Source organism: Ochotona princeps, chromosome 15 (assembly GCF_030435755.1).
Source record: "Ochotona princeps isolate mOchPri1 chromosome 15, mOchPri1.hap1, whole genome shotgun sequence".
Classification (NCBI taxonomy): Eukaryota; Metazoa; Chordata; class Mammalia; order Lagomorpha; family Ochotonidae; genus Ochotona; species Ochotona princeps.
The window spans coordinates 16,660,689-16,678,368 of record NC_080846.1 but is presented as its reverse complement, the minus strand read 5'-3'; the positions used below and the strand labels follow the sequence as shown (position 1 = coordinate 16,678,368).

The 17,680-nt window shown below is 50.7% G+C and overlaps 1 protein-coding gene across 5 annotated transcripts in view; it reads left to right on the top strand.

Moving 5' to 3' along the window:
• BAZ2A (bromodomain adjacent to zinc finger domain 2A) overlaps nucleotides 1-17,680 on the top strand; it is a 36,888-nt gene that overhangs the window by 12,841 nt on the left and 6,367 nt on the right. For 4 of the 5 annotated variants that reach the window (XM_058673852.1, XM_058673849.1, XM_058673850.1 and 1 more), the window contains 18 exons: nucleotides 5,268-5,402; nucleotides 7,758-8,351; nucleotides 9,225-9,410; nucleotides 10,249-10,467; nucleotides 10,886-11,263; nucleotides 11,394-11,454; nucleotides 12,173-12,281; nucleotides 12,406-12,507; nucleotides 12,630-12,840; nucleotides 13,918-14,015; nucleotides 14,293-14,361; nucleotides 14,543-14,776; nucleotides 14,874-15,128; nucleotides 15,480-15,694; nucleotides 15,927-16,001; nucleotides 16,192-16,372; nucleotides 16,447-16,527; nucleotides 16,676-16,823. In XM_058673852.1, coding sequence (XP_058529835.1) covers nucleotides 5,270-5,402; nucleotides 7,758-8,351; nucleotides 9,225-9,410; nucleotides 10,249-10,467; nucleotides 10,886-11,263; nucleotides 11,394-11,454; nucleotides 12,173-12,281; nucleotides 12,406-12,507; nucleotides 12,630-12,840; nucleotides 13,918-14,015; nucleotides 14,293-14,361; nucleotides 14,543-14,776; nucleotides 14,874-15,128; nucleotides 15,480-15,694; nucleotides 15,927-16,001; nucleotides 16,192-16,372; nucleotides 16,447-16,527; nucleotides 16,676-16,823 — 3,349 coding nt within the window. In that variant the 5' untranslated portion in view covers nucleotides 5,268-5,269. The remainder of the gene's footprint in view (nucleotides 1-5,267; nucleotides 5,403-7,757; nucleotides 8,352-9,224; nucleotides 9,411-10,248; nucleotides 10,468-10,885; nucleotides 11,264-11,393; nucleotides 11,455-12,172; nucleotides 12,282-12,405; nucleotides 12,508-12,629; nucleotides 12,841-13,917; nucleotides 14,016-14,292; nucleotides 14,362-14,542; nucleotides 14,777-14,873; nucleotides 15,129-15,479; nucleotides 15,695-15,926; nucleotides 16,002-16,191; nucleotides 16,373-16,446; nucleotides 16,528-16,675; nucleotides 16,824-17,680) is intronic. The other variant, XM_058673853.1, reaches the window with a different exon arrangement.

The following is a 17,680-nucleotide window of genomic DNA, read 5'->3' as shown; positions in this document are numbered from 1 at the left end:
TTTATCATCAGGTTTCTTTCTTTTCTTTCTTTCTTTTTTTTGTTTTTTAAAGATTTATTTATTTTTATTGCAAAGACAGAAGTACAGAGAGGAGGACAGACAGGAAGATTTTTCCGCCTGATGATTCACCCCGCAAATGCCTGCAATGACTGGAACTGAGCCGATCTGAAACCAGGAGCCAGAAGCTTCTCCCGCGCCTCCTATGTGGGTGCAGGGTCCCGAGGCTTTGGGCCATCCTCAACTAATTTCTGAGACCATAACCAGGAGCTGGATGGGGAAGCGGGGCCACCAGAGCACCTATATGGGATCCCAGTCCGTGCAAGGCAAGGACTTTGACCACGAGGCTACTGTGCCGGGCCCTAGCATAAAGTTTCTTTGTGAGGAGCATCTTGGGTAGAAAACTTACAATGAAGTAAGTCTGAAGTTCAGGTTTATTGCTGCCAAGAACTATTTTCATTTTTTTTTTAATATCCCAGTGATACTCTAATATTTATTTAGTTATTTTATTTATTTTAAAAGCAAAGTTAGAGCAAGTGAGTGAGAGCATGCTCTCACATCCTTCTCAGATGGCTGCAGTGGCCAGGGCTGAGGTAGGCCAGCACCAGGGCCCAGACAAGTGGGACATCTTCTGTGTTCCCAGGTGATTACCTGGAGCTGCATCTCAGGTGGAGCAGTGGGGACTTGAACTGTGGTCTGGTATGGCATTGCAAATAGCAACTTTACCTGCTGTGTTCCAACATTAGCTACTGCTTGGACCTTTTGGATTTTAATCATATTTTTGAAATCATTTTTATTTAGTAACTGTATCTAATGTTTATTAAGTGCCTGCTGGGTGACAGACACTATATCTTACCATGATTTTTGTTTAGTTTAGTCTCTCAAACCTTGATAGGATATTACAATTTTTATAAATGAAACAGGCACAACAAGTTTTAAGGAACTTATCCAAAGTTAAGCAGCTTGGAAATAGTAGCACCTATTGCATTGTGTTACTCTCACTGCTTAGCCCAGAGGACTTTATGTGTCTAGGAAGCTGCTAGGAAGCTGGAGTGATGGCTTGGTGACCCTGCACAAGAGGTGGGTGGGGAAGCAGACCTCCGGCACCAGGGAGCACCCCGTTTCTTTTACTGTGCCTTCCTGTGAGCCATTCATGTGTTGTCACTGTGTGTAATCTATGAAACAGGTGGACATTGTGCTTTCCTTTTGGCAGCTGAGAGGACAAGAAGGTCTCGGATTTCTTCCTGGAACCAGATAGAAGATGGAAGAGCATGTAGTCTGTGTGTGCAGGAGGGATGGGGCGTGTTATCCCTCAGCCCTCGGGGAGGTCTGGAGGTCTGGCTGTGCTGAGAACTGTGCAAGAGGAGAGGGTGAGAATCAGATGGATTGGGTCTGCAGTTGTGTTTCCAGAATTTGTCAAGTAAACATTTAAGTCTCCATTTGCTCTGCAATATGCATCTTGGAATCTTTGTGTTTTAATTTTTGAAGGATTTTTAATCTATTCATCTTTTAAAAAAGAAAAGATTTATTTGTTTGTTTTAGAAAGTCAGGTTTACAGAGAGAGGAGAGACAGAAAGACGTTCCATCTACTGGTTCACTCCCAAGTGGTGCAACGGCTGGAACTGAGTTGAGCTAATCCGAAGCCAGGAGCTTCTTCTGGATCTCCTACATGGGTGCAGGGTCCCAAGGCTTTGGGCTACCCTCTACTGCTTTCACAGGCCACAGGCAGGGAACTGGATGGTAAGTGTAGCAGCCGGGATACGAACCTGCGTCCATATGGGATCCCGGTGCATGCAAGGCGAGGTCTTTATTCACTACGCTCCTGCATCAGGTGCTAATCTATTAGTCTTAAGATTCCTACGTTTCAGACCTCCTTCCTGCTGAAGAGTGGTCCTCAACTGGAATAGAGAAGTCCTTTTGAGAATGCTGAAGTCTTTGCCCTCTAGAGAGCCAGTGTTTCATCAGTGCACATCAAGTTGAGATCTGCTACTTAGCTTAGAATGAGCATGGGGAAATCCTATATGGGAGATAAGTCAGTCCTCAATTTCCCCCCTTTTATCAATGAAAACACAAATGACTTATTTCTTGGATTTCACTTAAAGTTGATTAGAGTAGAGACAGTTGCAGTATTTAGCCAGCAAAATCAGCAGCAGATGTGCCATGTACTACATAGCATGCACTGGCTAACATGCCCTTTACTATATAGCATCTGAAATTCATGCTTAGAATTGTTGCATTTTGGGGAAGGTGCCATGGCTCAACAGGGTAATTCTCCATCTGCAAGTGGTGGCATCCCCTGTGGGCACTGCTTTGTGTCCCAGCTACTCCACTTCCCATCCAGCTCCCAGCTTATGCCCTGGGAAAGTAGCAGAGGACAACCTAAAGCTTTGGAATCCTGCACCCACATGGGAGACCTGGAAGAGGCTCCTGGCTTCAGATTGGTTCAACTTTGGCCATTGCAGCCATTTGAAGATTGACCAGCAGATTGAGGTTCTTTTTCTGTCACTTCTTTCTGTAAATCTGCCTTCCCAGTAAAAACAAGTAAATCTTAACGTGTGTTACATTCTCATGTTTGCCTGATGGTTTCTTACTGCAGTAAGCAGCATTTATATGAACATGCCTTTGTAAAAAAATTTATTTGAAAGGCAGAGTTGCAGGCATACACACATCTTTCACCCACTGGTTAATTCCCCAAATGCCAGTAGTAGTCGAGGCTGGGCCAGTCTGAGGCCAAGAACTTGTTTTGTATCTCCCACATGTGTGCAGGCCCCCAGGACTTGGGGCATCTCCTGCTTCCCCAGGCACATTTGCAGGGAGCTGCAGTGGAAGTGAAATAGCTGGGGAAGGAACTGATGGCTCATGGGATGCTGGTGCCACAGATGATTCCCCACTGTGGCGCAGTGCAGTCTCAGACACCTTCCTTCCTACCTACCTACCTTCCTTCCTTCCTTCCTTCCTTCCTTCCTTCCTTCCTTTCTCTCTCTCTCTCTCTCTCTCTCTCTTTCTTTCTTTCTTTATTGTTTTCATCGGAAAGGCAGATATACAGAGAAGGAGATAATGAGAGAAAGATCTTCCGTCTGCTGGTTGACTCCCCAAGTGGCCACAATGGCCAGAGCTGATCGGATCCAAAGTCAGGAGCCAGGAGCTTCTGGGTCTCCCATGCAGGTGCAGGGTCCCAAGGCTTTGGGCCATTCTCGACTGCTTTCCCAGGCCACAGGAAGGGAGCTAGGTGGAAAGTAGAGTAGTTGGGATATGAACTGGTGCCCAAATGGGATCCCGGCGCGTGCAAGGTGAGGACTTTAGCTGCTAGGCTACCGTGCTGGACCCTCTTTCTTAAGATTTTTTTTTTTTAAGATTGATTTATTTTTATTACAAAGTCAGATATACAGAGAGGAGGAGAGACAGAGAGGAAGATCTTCCGTCCGATGATTCACTCCCCAACTGGCTGCAACGGCCGGTGCTGTGCCGATCTGGAGCCAGGAGCCAGGAACAACTTCTAGGTCTCCCACGTGGGTGCAGGGTCCCAAAGCTTTGGGCCATTCTCCACTGCTTTCCCAGGCCACAAGCAGGGAGCTGGATGGGAAGTGGGGCTGCCAGGATTAGAACCGGCACCCATATGGGATCCCAGCACATTCAAGGCGAAGACCTTAGCCGCTAGGCCACCATGCCAGGCCCCTTAAGATTTTATTTGTGAGAGAGAGAGAGACAGTTCTGCTGATTCACTCCCTGAAGGTCCTCAGTGGCTGGGGCATCAGATGGGAGCTAGGAGTGTCTTCCATCTTTCTTGTGTTGGTATAGGGGTCCAAGCACTTGGACTGTTGTCTGCTGTTTTCTCAGATTGTTAGCAGGGAGCTGAGCTGAGAAGCTGATACCCAAAAGGCATGCTGGTGCCTGTGTTGTTTTGTAGGCAGTTGCTTAAAGGCTGCACCACATCAAGTCCCCTCCCCCATCTTAAGTTTTTCACTGTTGACATTTTTCTGACTTTATTCTTGAAGCTCAAGGTATTTCTCATGAATCACTGGATATCACTGTATAGAGTTTTGCCATTATTATTACTTGTTCCAAAATGTGTTCTCCTTTTCGGATCCCTTTACACATGTATTAAATGTGTTGTCTTCAACCATCTATAGCTATGGATAGGACATTATAGAAACTTTGTTTAGCTCAAATATAGTAACAAAATTTAGCAGGGTGAATATCCTGTTAACACCCCTATCTCCATGGCTTCCTGTCAGAAAGAGAAAGATGGCTTTGGGAACATTCTGTGGACCCTGAGAGTGGGACTCTGGCCTAGCTTGGAGAATTCAAACACAGGAACAAAGAATGTTAAACGTTAAAATACAGGGCGGATCTATTTTTTTCTTAAAAGATGTATTTATTTTTGTTACAAAGTCAGACACAGAGGAGGAGAGACAGGAAGATCTTCCGTCTGATAGTTCACTCCCCAAGTGACCACAAACGGCCGGTGTTGTGCCGATATGAAGCCAGGAACCAGGAACCCTCCAGGTCTCCAACACGGGTGCAGGATCCCAAGGCTTTGGGCCGTCCTCGACTGCTTTCCCAGGTCACAGGCAGGGAGCTGGATGGGAAGTGGAGCTGCCAGAATTAGAACCGGTGCCCATATGGGATCCTGGTGCGTTCAAGGCAAGGACTTTAGCCACTAGACCACGCCTCCGGGCCCACAGGGCAGATCTAACCTGAAGAAATAACCTGGGCTGGGAATCTAGAAGTTGGGACTGGGGGGAGGAAGACTTGGGCTTGCATCTTATTTCTCACTAACTCCTTTCTTGTCTCTATGAAGCTAGCATTAATATTTTAAAAATGCTTGTTTGAAAGGTGTCAAGAGAGGATCCCCCAGTTCCTCCAGCAGTTGGGACTGGGCCAGGTTGAAGCCAGGACTCAATCTGCATGCATCTCCCACGTGGGTGGCAGGGACTCAAGCATTTGAGCCATTCCCTGCCGCCTGCAAGGGTGGCAGAAGCAGAAGTTGTGGGGGCGGACCTGAGACTGAGACCCAGGCCTGTGCCATGGCCTGTGAGTGCACCGAATGATATTGTATATGCCTGCCCCAACAAAGCTCACTTCAAAAGACTGCTTCTATACGCTTATAGTCCAGGTTAGGGGTGTATTTCTTCATTTTTCTACCTTCCACTTTGCCTCAAGGAAAGGGTAAGTGGATGGGGTGAGGATTTCCAGCTGATATAACTTTGTGCATAACTTTGTGTAACCGTCAGTATTTTCTACCCCCCGCCTTCTCTCCCCTCCTGCAGAAATGGAGGCAAATGACCATTTTAACTTCACTGGCCTTCCTCCTGCACCTGCTGCCTCAGGACTGAAACCCTCTCCTTCAGGAGAGGGCCTCTACACTAACGGGTCTCCCATGAACTTCCCCCAGCAAGGGAAAAGTAAGTGTGAGGATCGTGGCAAGGCCTGGGAGGGAGTGGGTCTTATTCCCTTTCAGAGCAGGTTGATGGGAGGAGACTTGGTGCCATCTTGGCCCGTCTACTCCACAACTCTTTCCTGCCAGGTGGGAGGGAGCAGTTAAATCCACAGAACTCCAGCTGCTGGAGAGAAATCATGCTTCTAGAAAGCTTCTAGGAGCTTAGGGAATCAACACTTTTTAGTCTGAAAGTTGGAAGGAATTTTTTTTTTTTTTAAGATTTTTTTATTGTTATTGGAAAGCCGGATGTACAGAGAGGAGGAGAGACAGAGAGGAAGATCTTCCATTCGATGTTTCACTCCCCAAGTGAGCCGCAACGGGCTGGTGCGCGCCAATCTGATGCCGGGACCAGGAACCTCTTCTGGGTCTCCCACACAGGTGCAGGGTCCCAATGCATTGGGCCGTCCTTGACTGTTTTCCCAGGCCACAAGCAGGGAGCTGGATGGGAAGTGGAGCTGCCGGGATTAGAACCGGCGCCCATTTGGGATCCCGGGGCTTTCAAGGCGAGGACTTTAGCCGCTAGGCCATGCTGACGGGCCCTGGAAGGAATTTTAAAAAGGAAAAAGGAAAACTGGTTTTTCCCTCTGTTCTTCTGTCAGCTCTGTTCCCTGGCTACTGCCTGAGAGGGACGAGGTGACTGCTCCTCTGAGTCAGGTGGGAGCTGTGGCCTAGAGAGACAGGCCCAGCCCCTGAGAAGCCGGTCCCAGAGGCTGGGGAAGAGGCTAGAATAGCAGTGCCATGGGATGGCAAGTCGGTGAAGGGTGACAGGTGTTTTGGGTTTGTGCAGAAAAATGGTGGTTGTTGCTAGAAGGGTCTGTTCTACCTTCTGTCCTTAGAGGATCAGGTGCTTACCTGGTTCCCCAGGCCGTGATATGTCACCTCAGATAGCAGTGTTGCTGCCGGGATCTGGCCTGTGAATTGCTCTGCCCACAGCTCCGTCAAGAACCTTTGTCATCTCTTGGGTGTTAGGGCCTTACATTGGGAAGCAGAGAGAAGCTCCCTTGCTTTCTTGCTTCTGGATGGCAAGAAGCTGCAGGTTGAACCTTGGGCTTCTTCTGGTGGGCTTGGAAGAAGCTTTTTTTTTTTTTTTTTTTTTTTAGTTGGGGCTCTTCCCCTGCCCGAGATTTTTGAGTCTGCTGATTTGCCTGTCAATTCAGAGGTTGCCATTGGCATTGGTCTGAACTCACTGCCATCCCCAATTGTTACCCCTGCCTATTGCCCTCCAGGGCCTGCCTTCTGAGCTGGAACCTTGTCACTGAGGTGACTGCAGATTCTATTCTTAGTCCAGCACAAAGTGCAGGATCTGCATGTGTCAGTGAGATGGAGGCTGTCCCTGCTGGTGCCACAGTAGGGCCAGACAGGCACTGGGAAAAGGGGTGTGTGCACGCATGTGCGCACAGAATGCACTCATGCCCCTCCGAGGAAGACATTCCCTAGGGAATGTGAGTGGGTGGGGAAAACTCAAGTCACTATAGGAAGTCAGCAGACAGCTTCATTTAATGAGAAGAAGCTTGTAGCTGCAGCAGCAGCTTGCTGCCAGGGCTCCCATGGCAGCAGGAAGGCTCCCCGGCCGCCTGCCCAGCAGCAGCTGGCTGAGCATACCTACAGGAGCATCTGGGTTTGGGTTTCCTAGAGTTCTAAGTTAAATATAACGAGGGACCCCTGCCCCCTCACCTTTCCTTTTTCCCTAGCTAGTGCTGTTACTTTGGGTTCTTTTGTTAATGCATTTTATTATTATTATTATTAGAAAGATATACAGAGGAGGAGAGACAGACAGGAAGATCTTCTGCCTGATGATTCACTTCCCAAACAGCCACAAGGGCTGGAGCTGAGCCAATCCGAAGCCAGGAGCCAGGAGGTTTTTTCTTGGTCTCCCAAGCGGGTGCAGGGTCCCAAAGCTTTGGGCCATTCTTTTTTTATTTTTTTAAGACTTACTTTTATTACAAAGTCAGATGTACAGAGAGGAGGAGAGACAGAGAGGAAGATCTTCCGTCTGATGATTCACTCCCCAAGTAAGGTGCAACGGCCAGTGCTGCACCGATCCAAAGTCGGGAACCAGGAACCTCTTCCAGGTCTCCCACGTGGGTGCAGGATCCCAAAGCTTTGGGCTGTCCTCGACTGGTTTCCCAGGCCACAAGCAGGGAGCTGGATGGGAAGTGGAGCTACCGGGATTAGAACCGGCACCCGTATGGGATCCTGGCGCGTTCAAGGCGAGGACTTTAACCACTGCACTATTGGCGCCGGACCCACTTTGGGTTCTTTTGTTAGCATTTCTTACATTTGTATGTGTAACTGACCCTTCTCTTTCCTTCTCTGCCAGGTTTGAATGGGGATGTGAATGTTAATGGCTTATCTACTGTATCTCACACTACTACTTCAGGGATTTTAAACTCTGCTCCCCACTCCTCCAGCACCTCACACCTCCATCACCCCAACGTGGCCTACGACTGTCTCTGGAACTACTCACAGTACCCCTCTGCCAACCCTGGCAGCAACCTCAAGGACCCACCCCTTCTCTCCCAGTTCTCGGGGGCACAGTACCCACTCAACGGCATTCTTGGGAGCAGCCGACAGCCTTCGTCCCCGAGCCACAACACTAATCTTCGGGCTGGGAACCAAGAGTTCTGGGCCAACGGTACCCAGAGTCCCATGGGGCTTAACTTTGACTCACAGGAACTATATGATTCCTTTCCTGACCAGAATTTTGAGGTGATGCCCAATGGGCCCCCTAGTTTTTTCACCTCCCCCCAGACTTCTCCTATGTTGGGCTCTAGTATCCAGACGTTCGCACCCTCCCAAGAGGTGGGTAGTGGCATCCATGCTGATGAGGCGACAGAAAAGGAGCTGACTGCCGTGGTGGCAGAGAATGGCACTGGCCTGGTAGGCAGCCTGGAGCTGGAGGAAGAGCAGCCAGGTATAACTGGGTCCCGGAGCTGGGAGGGCGAGAGGGGAGATTGGGCTTGGGGTTACAGTGGCTTTTTGAGGTGAGGAAAACTTGTCTTTCCAGCTCTCTACAGTGGAGGCTGATTTGCATGTTGGTGTTTAGCAGAGCCAAGTGGCTGGTGTTTTTGTGGCAGCAGCACCAGCTCGCGAGTGGGAGTGCAAATTATTTCAAGCTCATGCAGAGCTGCTGGCCTGGAGAGGGCAGGTGGGCGAGCCTGAAACAGCCTTGACAGCCACCCTCATCAGGAAGGGCTGCTTCCAGAATATAAAGAGGATCTGGGGCTTTAGCAGTGGGCTTGGAGGCCATTGTGACTGGCTATGGCGAGGTCAGATTGGCTGCTGATTTGGGCTAAGCGCTAGTGGGGGTGGGCATGCAGAGGAGGGGTGGAGCGGGCCATTTCTGCATTGCCCGTCTGCTCAGTTTTCCTTGCTGTTGTTAGTGTTGGTGTATGTGACGACTTCGTCGTCAGTCTTTTCCTTCAAAACAAAGTTTTGCTTGCAGTTGATTGCCTGTACAAGGTTCACCACCCTGCAAAATCACAGGGTGTGTTCTGTTCTCCCTCCACAGAGATGGTTTCTGAGAATGTATTGGGGTTCTTGTTAGAGGCTCCTCTCTCTTCTCCCCTTTTGCTGCCTGCCATAGCCATAGTATTGATGTTACCAGCACGGCTCTGCTGATTGGTAGGGTGTCTTGATGTGGGTTCCACCAGAGTTGGCATTCTGGCAACAATAAATGTTGAGTGAAAGAACACGCTGCTAAGCAAAGACTGTGTGCCTGTAGTAACTGAATAGATTGGTGAAAAGCACGGAGTCTTAACTTGTTCCCTCTGCTGAAATGCCCTAGAACTGAAGATGTGCGGCTACAATGGTTCTGTCCCTTCTGTGGAGTCATTGCACCCAGAGGTCTCGGTCTTGGTCCCTGACCCCACAGTGAGCTGTCTGGGTGACCCTTCACATCTTCCTGAGCAGCTGGAAGACACTCCCATCCTCAGTGAAGACTCTCTGGAGCCCTTTGACTCACTGGCGACAGGTGGGCTGGTCCCCTTCCCATGTCCCTGCAGCAGGTGGTAGCACTAGGAAATTGGGGCAAGGACTCTGGAATAGGGGTGCCAGGACCTGCAGGTGATACTTTACATGGATGACATGCCTCAGGCCGCCTGGCCAGCTGCACTCTGAGCTGCTTGGTTCGCTTCCCAGGTTCTTTCCCAGTGTTCCATTTGGCCAAGAGTTCTGGGCTGTAGTAACTCACTGGAGAGGGACCTGCTACCACATCAGATGGACTCTGGGTTTAACTAACTAGAAAGAAAACATTTCCCACTTCACTATACTTGATCTTAGCTATAACCTTCTACCCCACTGCAGTATGTATCATAGAGTCCTGATATAACAACAATAAATGCTGCGATTTTGCAAGTGTTGTGTGGTGTGGGTAGCCATTCGGCTCTTGCCTTTCCATTTGTGTTCTTCCCTAAAACATAAGGTTCCTACATTTCTCATTACTTTTTTTTTTTTTAACTGAAAAGGCAGATTTACAGAGAGACAGATCTTCTATTTGCTGGTTCACTCCTCAAATGACTGCAGTGGCAAGAACTGAGCCGATCTGAAGCCAGAAACCAGAAGCCTACTCTGGGTCTCCCACATGGGTGCAGGGTCCCAAGGCTTTGGACTGTCCTCTGCCAGTTTCCCAGGCCACAAGCAGGGAGCCACTGTAGCACAATACTTGCTCCTTGCAGCTATTTTTTTGGGAAGCAGACTACATTTTCCCTAGAATTAAAGCTAGAATTTAATATTTTTAAACCAATATTAATTTTTTTTTTCTGAAATGTTTCTCTGTTCTATGTTCTGATTTTCCCACTCCTCCTGAACAGAGCCAGTGAGTGGAGGGCTTTATGGTATTGATGACGCAGAGCTGATGAGTGCAGAGGACAAGCTGCCTCTGGAGGACAGTCCTGTGATCTCGGCCCTCGAGTGCCCCTCCCTCAACAATGCTGCTGCCTTCAGTCTCCTGGCCGACGACAGTCAGACATCAGCCTCCATCTTTGCAAGCCCCGCCTCTCCACCTGTCCTAGGGGAGTCTGTCCTCCAAGGTCAGTAACAGAGATAGGACAAGAAAAAGGGAGGGCTGAAGGACAGGAAATCTCCAAGCCCCACCTGGTGCCAGCAGCCCAGGGCTCAGGATGGCAGCTGAGTTTGCAGGGACTAAAGAGAAGAATCCTTAGCCAGGCAGTGCCATCCCTCAGAGGAACTTGTGTGACTTGGATTTTACAAGGAAAAGAGGCTAGAGGCTCCGGACAGAAGATGATTCTTTATACAGTGACAGTCTTGGCAGCAGCTGTGTCCTTTAAGAGTGGTGGGGGAGGGAAGCCAGAAGCGTATTTTTCTTTCTAACCTTAGGGGAAAACTCCTGAAGTAACTTGGTACAGCCTTGTCCTGGTCTGACTGAGGAGATTGTCTTGTTTTTGTGACACCGTTTTTCCTTTCCCCTGCTTTTCATTTGGATTCTAGAGAACAGCTTTGACCTGAATAATGGCAGTGATGCCGAGCAAGATGAGCTGGCCTCCCAGGCCTCAGCCTTCTCACCGCCGCTGGTGGAGGCAGCCCCCAGGCCACCGTCCACGCTCCAGCTGCACCCGCCTGCCTCCCCGGCAGCCCTCTCCTTGGCCGTGTCTCCTGCAGCCTCTCCAGCCCCTGGTGCTGGCTTGCCTGCAGTCTCCTCAGAGGTCGCCTTGTCCGGCCCAGTGACATCCCCCACTGGCTCCCCTGTGCCTTCCCCAGCAGCAGCTCTCCCAGCAGTCTCGGCCACTCCGGAGGTCAGCAGCTTTGCTGAAGCCCCTGCTGTCCTGGCCAAGCGCGCTGGGGAGGGAGTCCCTGCTGCCGGGAATGGTGAGTGTCCGGCTGACTGCTGTGCCTCTTAAGCGGGGCACGGATGCTAGCTTCCCCATCCCCTCCCTGGCCTGGTGCAGGAATTGGTTCCAACTCTTAACCTGGGGAAACCCCTGTTTTCCCCCCCAAGGTGATGTTCTCAGAAGACGCGTTGCCACCCCAGAGGAAGTTCGTCTGCCCCTTCAGCACGGGTAAATGCTCTCGTGGGCTGCACACCTTAATGGGCTTTTCTTGGCTGAGAGGTCCTGAGTTTCCTACTTCTTGCCTGGTCTTCATCTCATGCGGACTCAGCTATGCTTCAGGCTCTCATTTCCAAGCTAGCCGGCTTGTGAGAAAGGCTGATGATGACTGGGAAGTGGCTATTTTCTTGCTGATTGTCTTTAATGCTTTGAAGTTGGGCGGGAAGCTCCTTCACAGAGGAATAAGACAGCTGACCCGAGGGCCTGCAGGAGCCGTGGCTTTCCTGGATTCTCCCTGCTCCTCTTGGCTACTTGTGGTCACTGAGCACTGCTTAAAGTTTTAAGAGAAAGAAAAGAGAATGATCTTGCTGTTTGGAATAACGTGGAAGTGACTGCTATACCTGCCTCCCTGCCTCTGTCCTTGGCCTGTCCTCCCTCAGGTCGCAGCTGTATAGTGGAGAGCCAGTGATGGCCCTCAGTAGCGTCAGGGCTGGCTTTTGGCTGCCTGTCCCACTGCCTTGGTGAGGAAGGTGGGTGGGTCTCCTCTGGAGCTAGGCAGCGTGGTGTGTGCTGGCCTCTGCAAGTAAGCCATTGTGCTGGGCCCCTGGTAGTCTCCTTGGCCTTTGCCCGCAGTTCTAGGGAGGCAGGTGCTTGGTGGGCGTGCTCTCGGGGGCTTGGGGAATGGGTAGGGGTGTGACCTGGCAGCAGGGCCCATATGCTTTTCTGGCAGGTGGCGGAGAGAGGTGCGCATCAAAAAAGGCAGCCAGCGGTGGCAGGGGGAGACCTGGTATTACGGTCCCTGCGGAAAGCGGATGAAGCAGTTTCCTGAAGTGATCAAGGTAATGTGGCTTTTGTAACGGCTGCCTGGCATTGTCTGCCACAGGGCATGTTCTGCCTATGGCATTGCTGACCACAGGCAGAAGTTGGCTGTGAGTTCATTAACGTTACTTTGCTTCCTTACAGTACCTGAGCCGTAACGTGGTACCCAGTGTCCGCCGTGAGCACTTCAGCTTCAGTCCCCGCATGCCTGTTGGAGATTTCTTTGAAGAGCGAGACACACCAGAGGTGCAGATTCAAGGGTTAAATGTTTTTTGTTCCTGAGTGTACAAGCTGCAGTCCTGTGAGGGCATAGTGGCCCCACGCCACGTGAATTCCTTCCTATGTGACCATCTACCTCTTCGCTTCAGGGCCTGCAGTGGGTCCAGCTCTCGGCAGAGGAGATCCCATCCAGGATTCAAGCAATTACTGGCAAGCGGGGTCGACCTCGAAACACCGAGAAGTCTAAGAGCAAGGAGGTTCCCAAGGTGAAGCGGGGCCGAGGTCGGCCACCCAAGGTCAGAGTCCCTGAGCTGTTGACTAAAGCAGATCACCGCCCGTTGAAGGAGCCAGAGGCCCAAGGTACAGTGGAGCTCCTTCTTGCTGGATCCTGCTCCCTCAGTGAGGCGCCTGGGGTTGCTGACTGCCTGATCCCGGGCTTCCCTGGCAGAGTGCAGTACCAGGCCTGGGTTGTGCCCATGTGACTGTGGCCCACCTTCAACCCTGTCCTTAGAATTGATTTCAGTGTGCCTTCTACCCTGATCGTTCCTGCTTCCTGAAGAGTCTCGATTCCCATCTGAATCCCGAAGATCCTCAGCAGTATTACAGTAGGAAAAGGAGAGGTGGGATGTGGCTGGATGCTTTCAGTAAATTCTGCAGGTGGTGTGGATAGTGTGAGAGCATTTTGTCACAATTCTCAGAGTTCCCCTCTGCTGTGTTCTGACTGGAGGAACTAGGACAGGTCTTACATTTTAGTGGATACTTCAAGTGCTCCATCTGTCTGTTCTGTAGTTCGGACTCAGAGGGTTGCCATATAGTAGTGTGGCAGTATTTTTCAGAAACAAGAATATGTACGTTGTGTCAGAAGCTTCCATGATGAAATGCTTCATTGTTTGCAAAGTTACAGTCCAGTGTTCGATTTTCCAAAAATGATGAGATGGAGTTGGTTTAGTGGGTAGAAAGACCAGGGAGCTGAGCGTCAGTACTGTGTCTGCATTGGTCCGCCTCAAGGGAGCTCTGGATTCTGCCGGTAGTTTGGCTTTCTGCTTCCTTTCTCAACTCCCTTTGCCACCACATGCAGTGGGTTGTTGCCCTTGTTGGGTAGCCTGGGAGAGAGACAGGCCAGAAGGCTACTCTGCCATTGTGGCTTCTTTTCCACCAGCAGGACCCCTTCCCAAGCAGTCCGATTGGAGCCAGGGGTGCTGCTTCTGGGCAGGAGATGCCATTTGAGTTCTTTGTGCCACCTCCGTAGCAGGTGCCTTGTCTACATTTTTTCTCCAAACGTTTTATTATGTCTTTTTTTTTTTTAATCAAAAAAACAACTCTAGATCCTCAGGGTGCTGCTTGGGAGGCCAGCTTTGTGACAGGTGTGTGCTGCCCTGGATGTCAGGGAGGCCTCTGCCTGTCTCACTCGGTCACTTGTTCTTTCTGCCTTCACAGAAACACCGAATGAGGAAGAGAAAGCGAAGATGAGTAAAAGCAAGAAGAAGGTGAGGCAGAAAGTGCAACGGGGAGAGAGTCAGCCCAGCCAGGGGCAGGTGAGGCCATCAGAGTGATGATGCAGTGGTCTTCCCCCTACAGTCTGCACTTCTTTCCCATTTCCCCCATGGAACAGCACATTTACTTTCATTGCTCTGATGTTTCTTGGGTTTAATTCAGAGGCTTGGCTTGTTCAGGGTGAGACCATGGCCACTCGCCCATCCCTCATTCCACCGCCCCTGTCCTTCCTGGTGCCCTTGTCCGGTTTTGAATGTTGGTCCAAGCAGAGATGGCTTTCAGAGTTGGAGAAATGACTTCTTTCTTCGTGGTTTACAGGCCAGAAACAAGAGGAAACAGGAGACCAAAAGCTCAAAACAGAAGGAAGTCAAGAAGAAATCCAAGGCGGTGCGTGCACACATTTGCCTGATGTGATTTTGAAGCCACTGAACTGATTTATGTGGCCCAGTCTTTATTTATGGTGGACATTTCTGGGCTTGCGTGGAGGTTGGGAGGGGCTGGGATCAGGAAAGGCTGAGGCTTGGGATCTCCACTGCATCCCTGCTTTCTTTTCTCGTTTGGAATATAGGTTGAGAAAGAGAAAGTAAAGACAAAGCAGGAAAAACTAAAGGAAAAAGTCAAGCGGGAAAAGAAAGAGAAGGTCAAAACGAAAGACAAAGAGGAGACGGCCAGAGGTAAGGCAGTGGGCAAGGCTGAGAGGAGTGCGGCCACACGCAGGCGCCTGGAGGAGCGGCAGCGGCAGCAGGCGATCCTGGAGGAGATGAGAAAGCCCACTGAGGACATGTGTCTGCCTGACCACCAGGTGAGGGGGCAGGTCATCACCTCTGAATCACAGGGGCTGTTGGGAACCTCACACCTCTTGGCATGTGCACCCAAACGTCTCTGCTCTGTCTCTCCAGCCACTGCCTGACTTCTCCCGCATCCCTGGTCTCACGCTGCCTAGCAGTGCATTCTCTGACTGCCTGACCGTCGTTGAGTTTCTGCACAGTTTTGGCAAGGTGCTGGGCTTCGACCCTACCAAAGATGTGCCTAGCCTAGGCGTCCTGCAGGAGGGCCTTCTCTGTCAAGGTGATAGCTTGGGCGAGGTGCAGGACCTGCTGGTGCGACTATTGAAGGCTGCGCTCTGTGACCCGGGCCTGCCCTCATACTGTCAGGTGAGTCATTGCTTGGGTGGGTGGAGGGCCACAACTTGCATCTCTGTGGTCATTTTGCTTCCTCTGCAAGAGCACTCGGAAGTCCCCCCAAAGGAAGAGACAGGGAGCTGCTTGGTTCTGCTTTCCTTCTCTTTCCTATTTTTCCTGAATTTGTTTGTGTCCCTTTATGTGAAACCTTTTCTTTTGTACTTCTCAGTAGTCCTCTTTTCCTCTGATCATGGCAGCTGTGGCTCTTCCTCCTTGGGTTGTATCTTGATCCCTGAGTCTTCTGCAGTTTTTTTCCTCTTCCTGGTTCAAGCACCCCAAGTTGTTCTCTTTCTCTCCTCATTCCCCATGTGCTCTCCTCCACAGTCCCTCAAGATCCTGGGGGAGAAGGTGTCGGAGATCACCCTGACGAGAGACAACGTGTCGGAGATCCTACGCTGCTTCCTCATGGCCTACGGGGTGGAGCCAGCCCTCTGTGACAGCCTGCGCACGCAGCCCTTCCAGGCCCAGCCACCTCATCAGAAGGCTGCCGTGCTGGCCTTCCTGGTGCATGAGCTCAATGGCTCCACCCTCATCATCAAGTGAGAGGCTGGGGCTAGAGTGGAAGTAGAGGGCCTGGCCCTCTACCCTAGGGTGGGGTGTGTGTGTACGCATGTGCAGCCATGACCCCAAGCTGCCAGTGTGCCCTCTGGGGAACCAAGACCATCCTTTACCACCTGTCCCTGTGCAGACACAGCCCGTGCACCCTTGAGGGCTCTCTCTCCCTCTTCTGTGATGCACTTCGACCTTACAGTCCCACTCCCTGTTTCATAGTGAGATCGACAAGACCCTGGAAAGTATGTCCAGCTACAGGAAGAACAAGTGGATAGTTGAAGGTCGGCTGCGGAGGTATGGCTGACACTGAGATGGGAGGGGAGCCCAGCCAGGACATTTGGCAGAGCCCACTGCCTACCGCCCCCTTTCTCTGAGATTGGGACCTCCCTGTGGGGCTTGGATGGCTTAGGGTCTACATGGCATTTTGTGGCTTTACCGTGTTTCCTACCAGTTTCCCTTGAACTTTGTTCCTGTCTGTTTCAAGGCTGAAAACTGCTCTGGCGAAGCGAACTGGGCGGTCTGAGGTCGAGCTGGAAGGTCTGGAGGAGAGCTTGGGGCGGAGACGCAGTTCCCGGATCATGGAAGAGACAAGCGGCCTGGAGGAGGAGGAGGAGGAGGAAGCTGCAGCTGCTGTCCATGGTCGCAGGAGTCGCAGGGATGGAGAGGTACTGATCCAGGATCAAGGAAAGTGGGAGTTGGATAACAGATGGTTTCTTTGTCTTTGAATTCTTTTTCTAAGTGTCCACTGGTTTCTTTACAGGTTGATGCCACAACATCTAGCATCCCCGAGCTCGAGCGCCAAATAGAGAGGCTCAGTAAGGTACTGTGGGCTTCTGGGAATGGAAATGTGGGCTGGGCCCACACGGTGCAAGCGCTACTGATGGTAGTGTTTCTCCTGTGTACTGAGTGCATTGACCACTGTCACTTGGAATTGAGCTTTTACTTGTCTCCTTCCACTGCCTACCCAGCGTCAGCTCTTCTTTCACAAAAAGCTGCTGCATTCATCCCAGATGCTCCGGGCAGTCTCCTTGGGTCAGGACCGCTATAGACGCCGCTACTGGGTGTTACCGTGTCTGGCTGGCATCTTTGTAGAAGGCACTGAAGAAGAGAGCTTAGGTGGGTGTGTCTGTGGGCACCTGGACTGTGAGTGCTATCTGACAACAAAGTTCCAATAGTTTGTGTTAGGTTTCTTTTTGGAGAGTCACCATAAGGATTAGGAGCATGGGCTATTGGCAACTGTCTGGCCTACCTGTTGAGATGCTGGTTAGGACTTCCATGGCTTACAGCAAAGCACACCTGTGTTTGATACCCAGCTTTGGCTCCAGCTTCCTGCTGATACTCATCCTGGGAGGAGTGGTGGCAGCTCAAGCATTTGGGTTCCTGCCAAGTATGTGGGAGACCCGCACTGAGTCCTGCTTCAGGCTTTTAGGCTGTCCCAGCTGCAGCCATTTGGCATTTGAGGGAGTTAACCAGCAGATGGGGGATGTGTTTGTCCATCTCATTCCTCTCTCAGATAAGTAAAAAATTTTCAAAAGCCTTATTTTATTTATTTGAAAAGCAGAGTTAGATCTTTCATCTCTTGGTTCATTTCCCAAATGGCTGCAATGGCTGGAGCTGGGCTGATCCAAAGCCGGGAGCTTCTTCTGGCTCTCCCACATAGGTGCACGGGCCCAAGCACTTGGCCTATTTCCAGCTGCTTTCCAAGGCACACTGGCAGGGAGCTTCATCAGAAGTGGAATACCCGGGTCTTAAACTGGTGCCCACTTGGGATGCTGGCATTGCAGAAGAGGAAAGGCTCTGGAGAAGGCTGGTTACCAGTTCTTTCGCATGTTTGTTCATTTGTTAAGTAGAGGTAATGGTAGTAGAGGTTTTCTCTGAGGCTGTTAAAAATCTTGTTGAGTTAATGCTCTCAGAATAGTACTTAGCATATAGGTGGTTCTCAGTAGATGCTGGCTTATAATCTGTTTCTACTG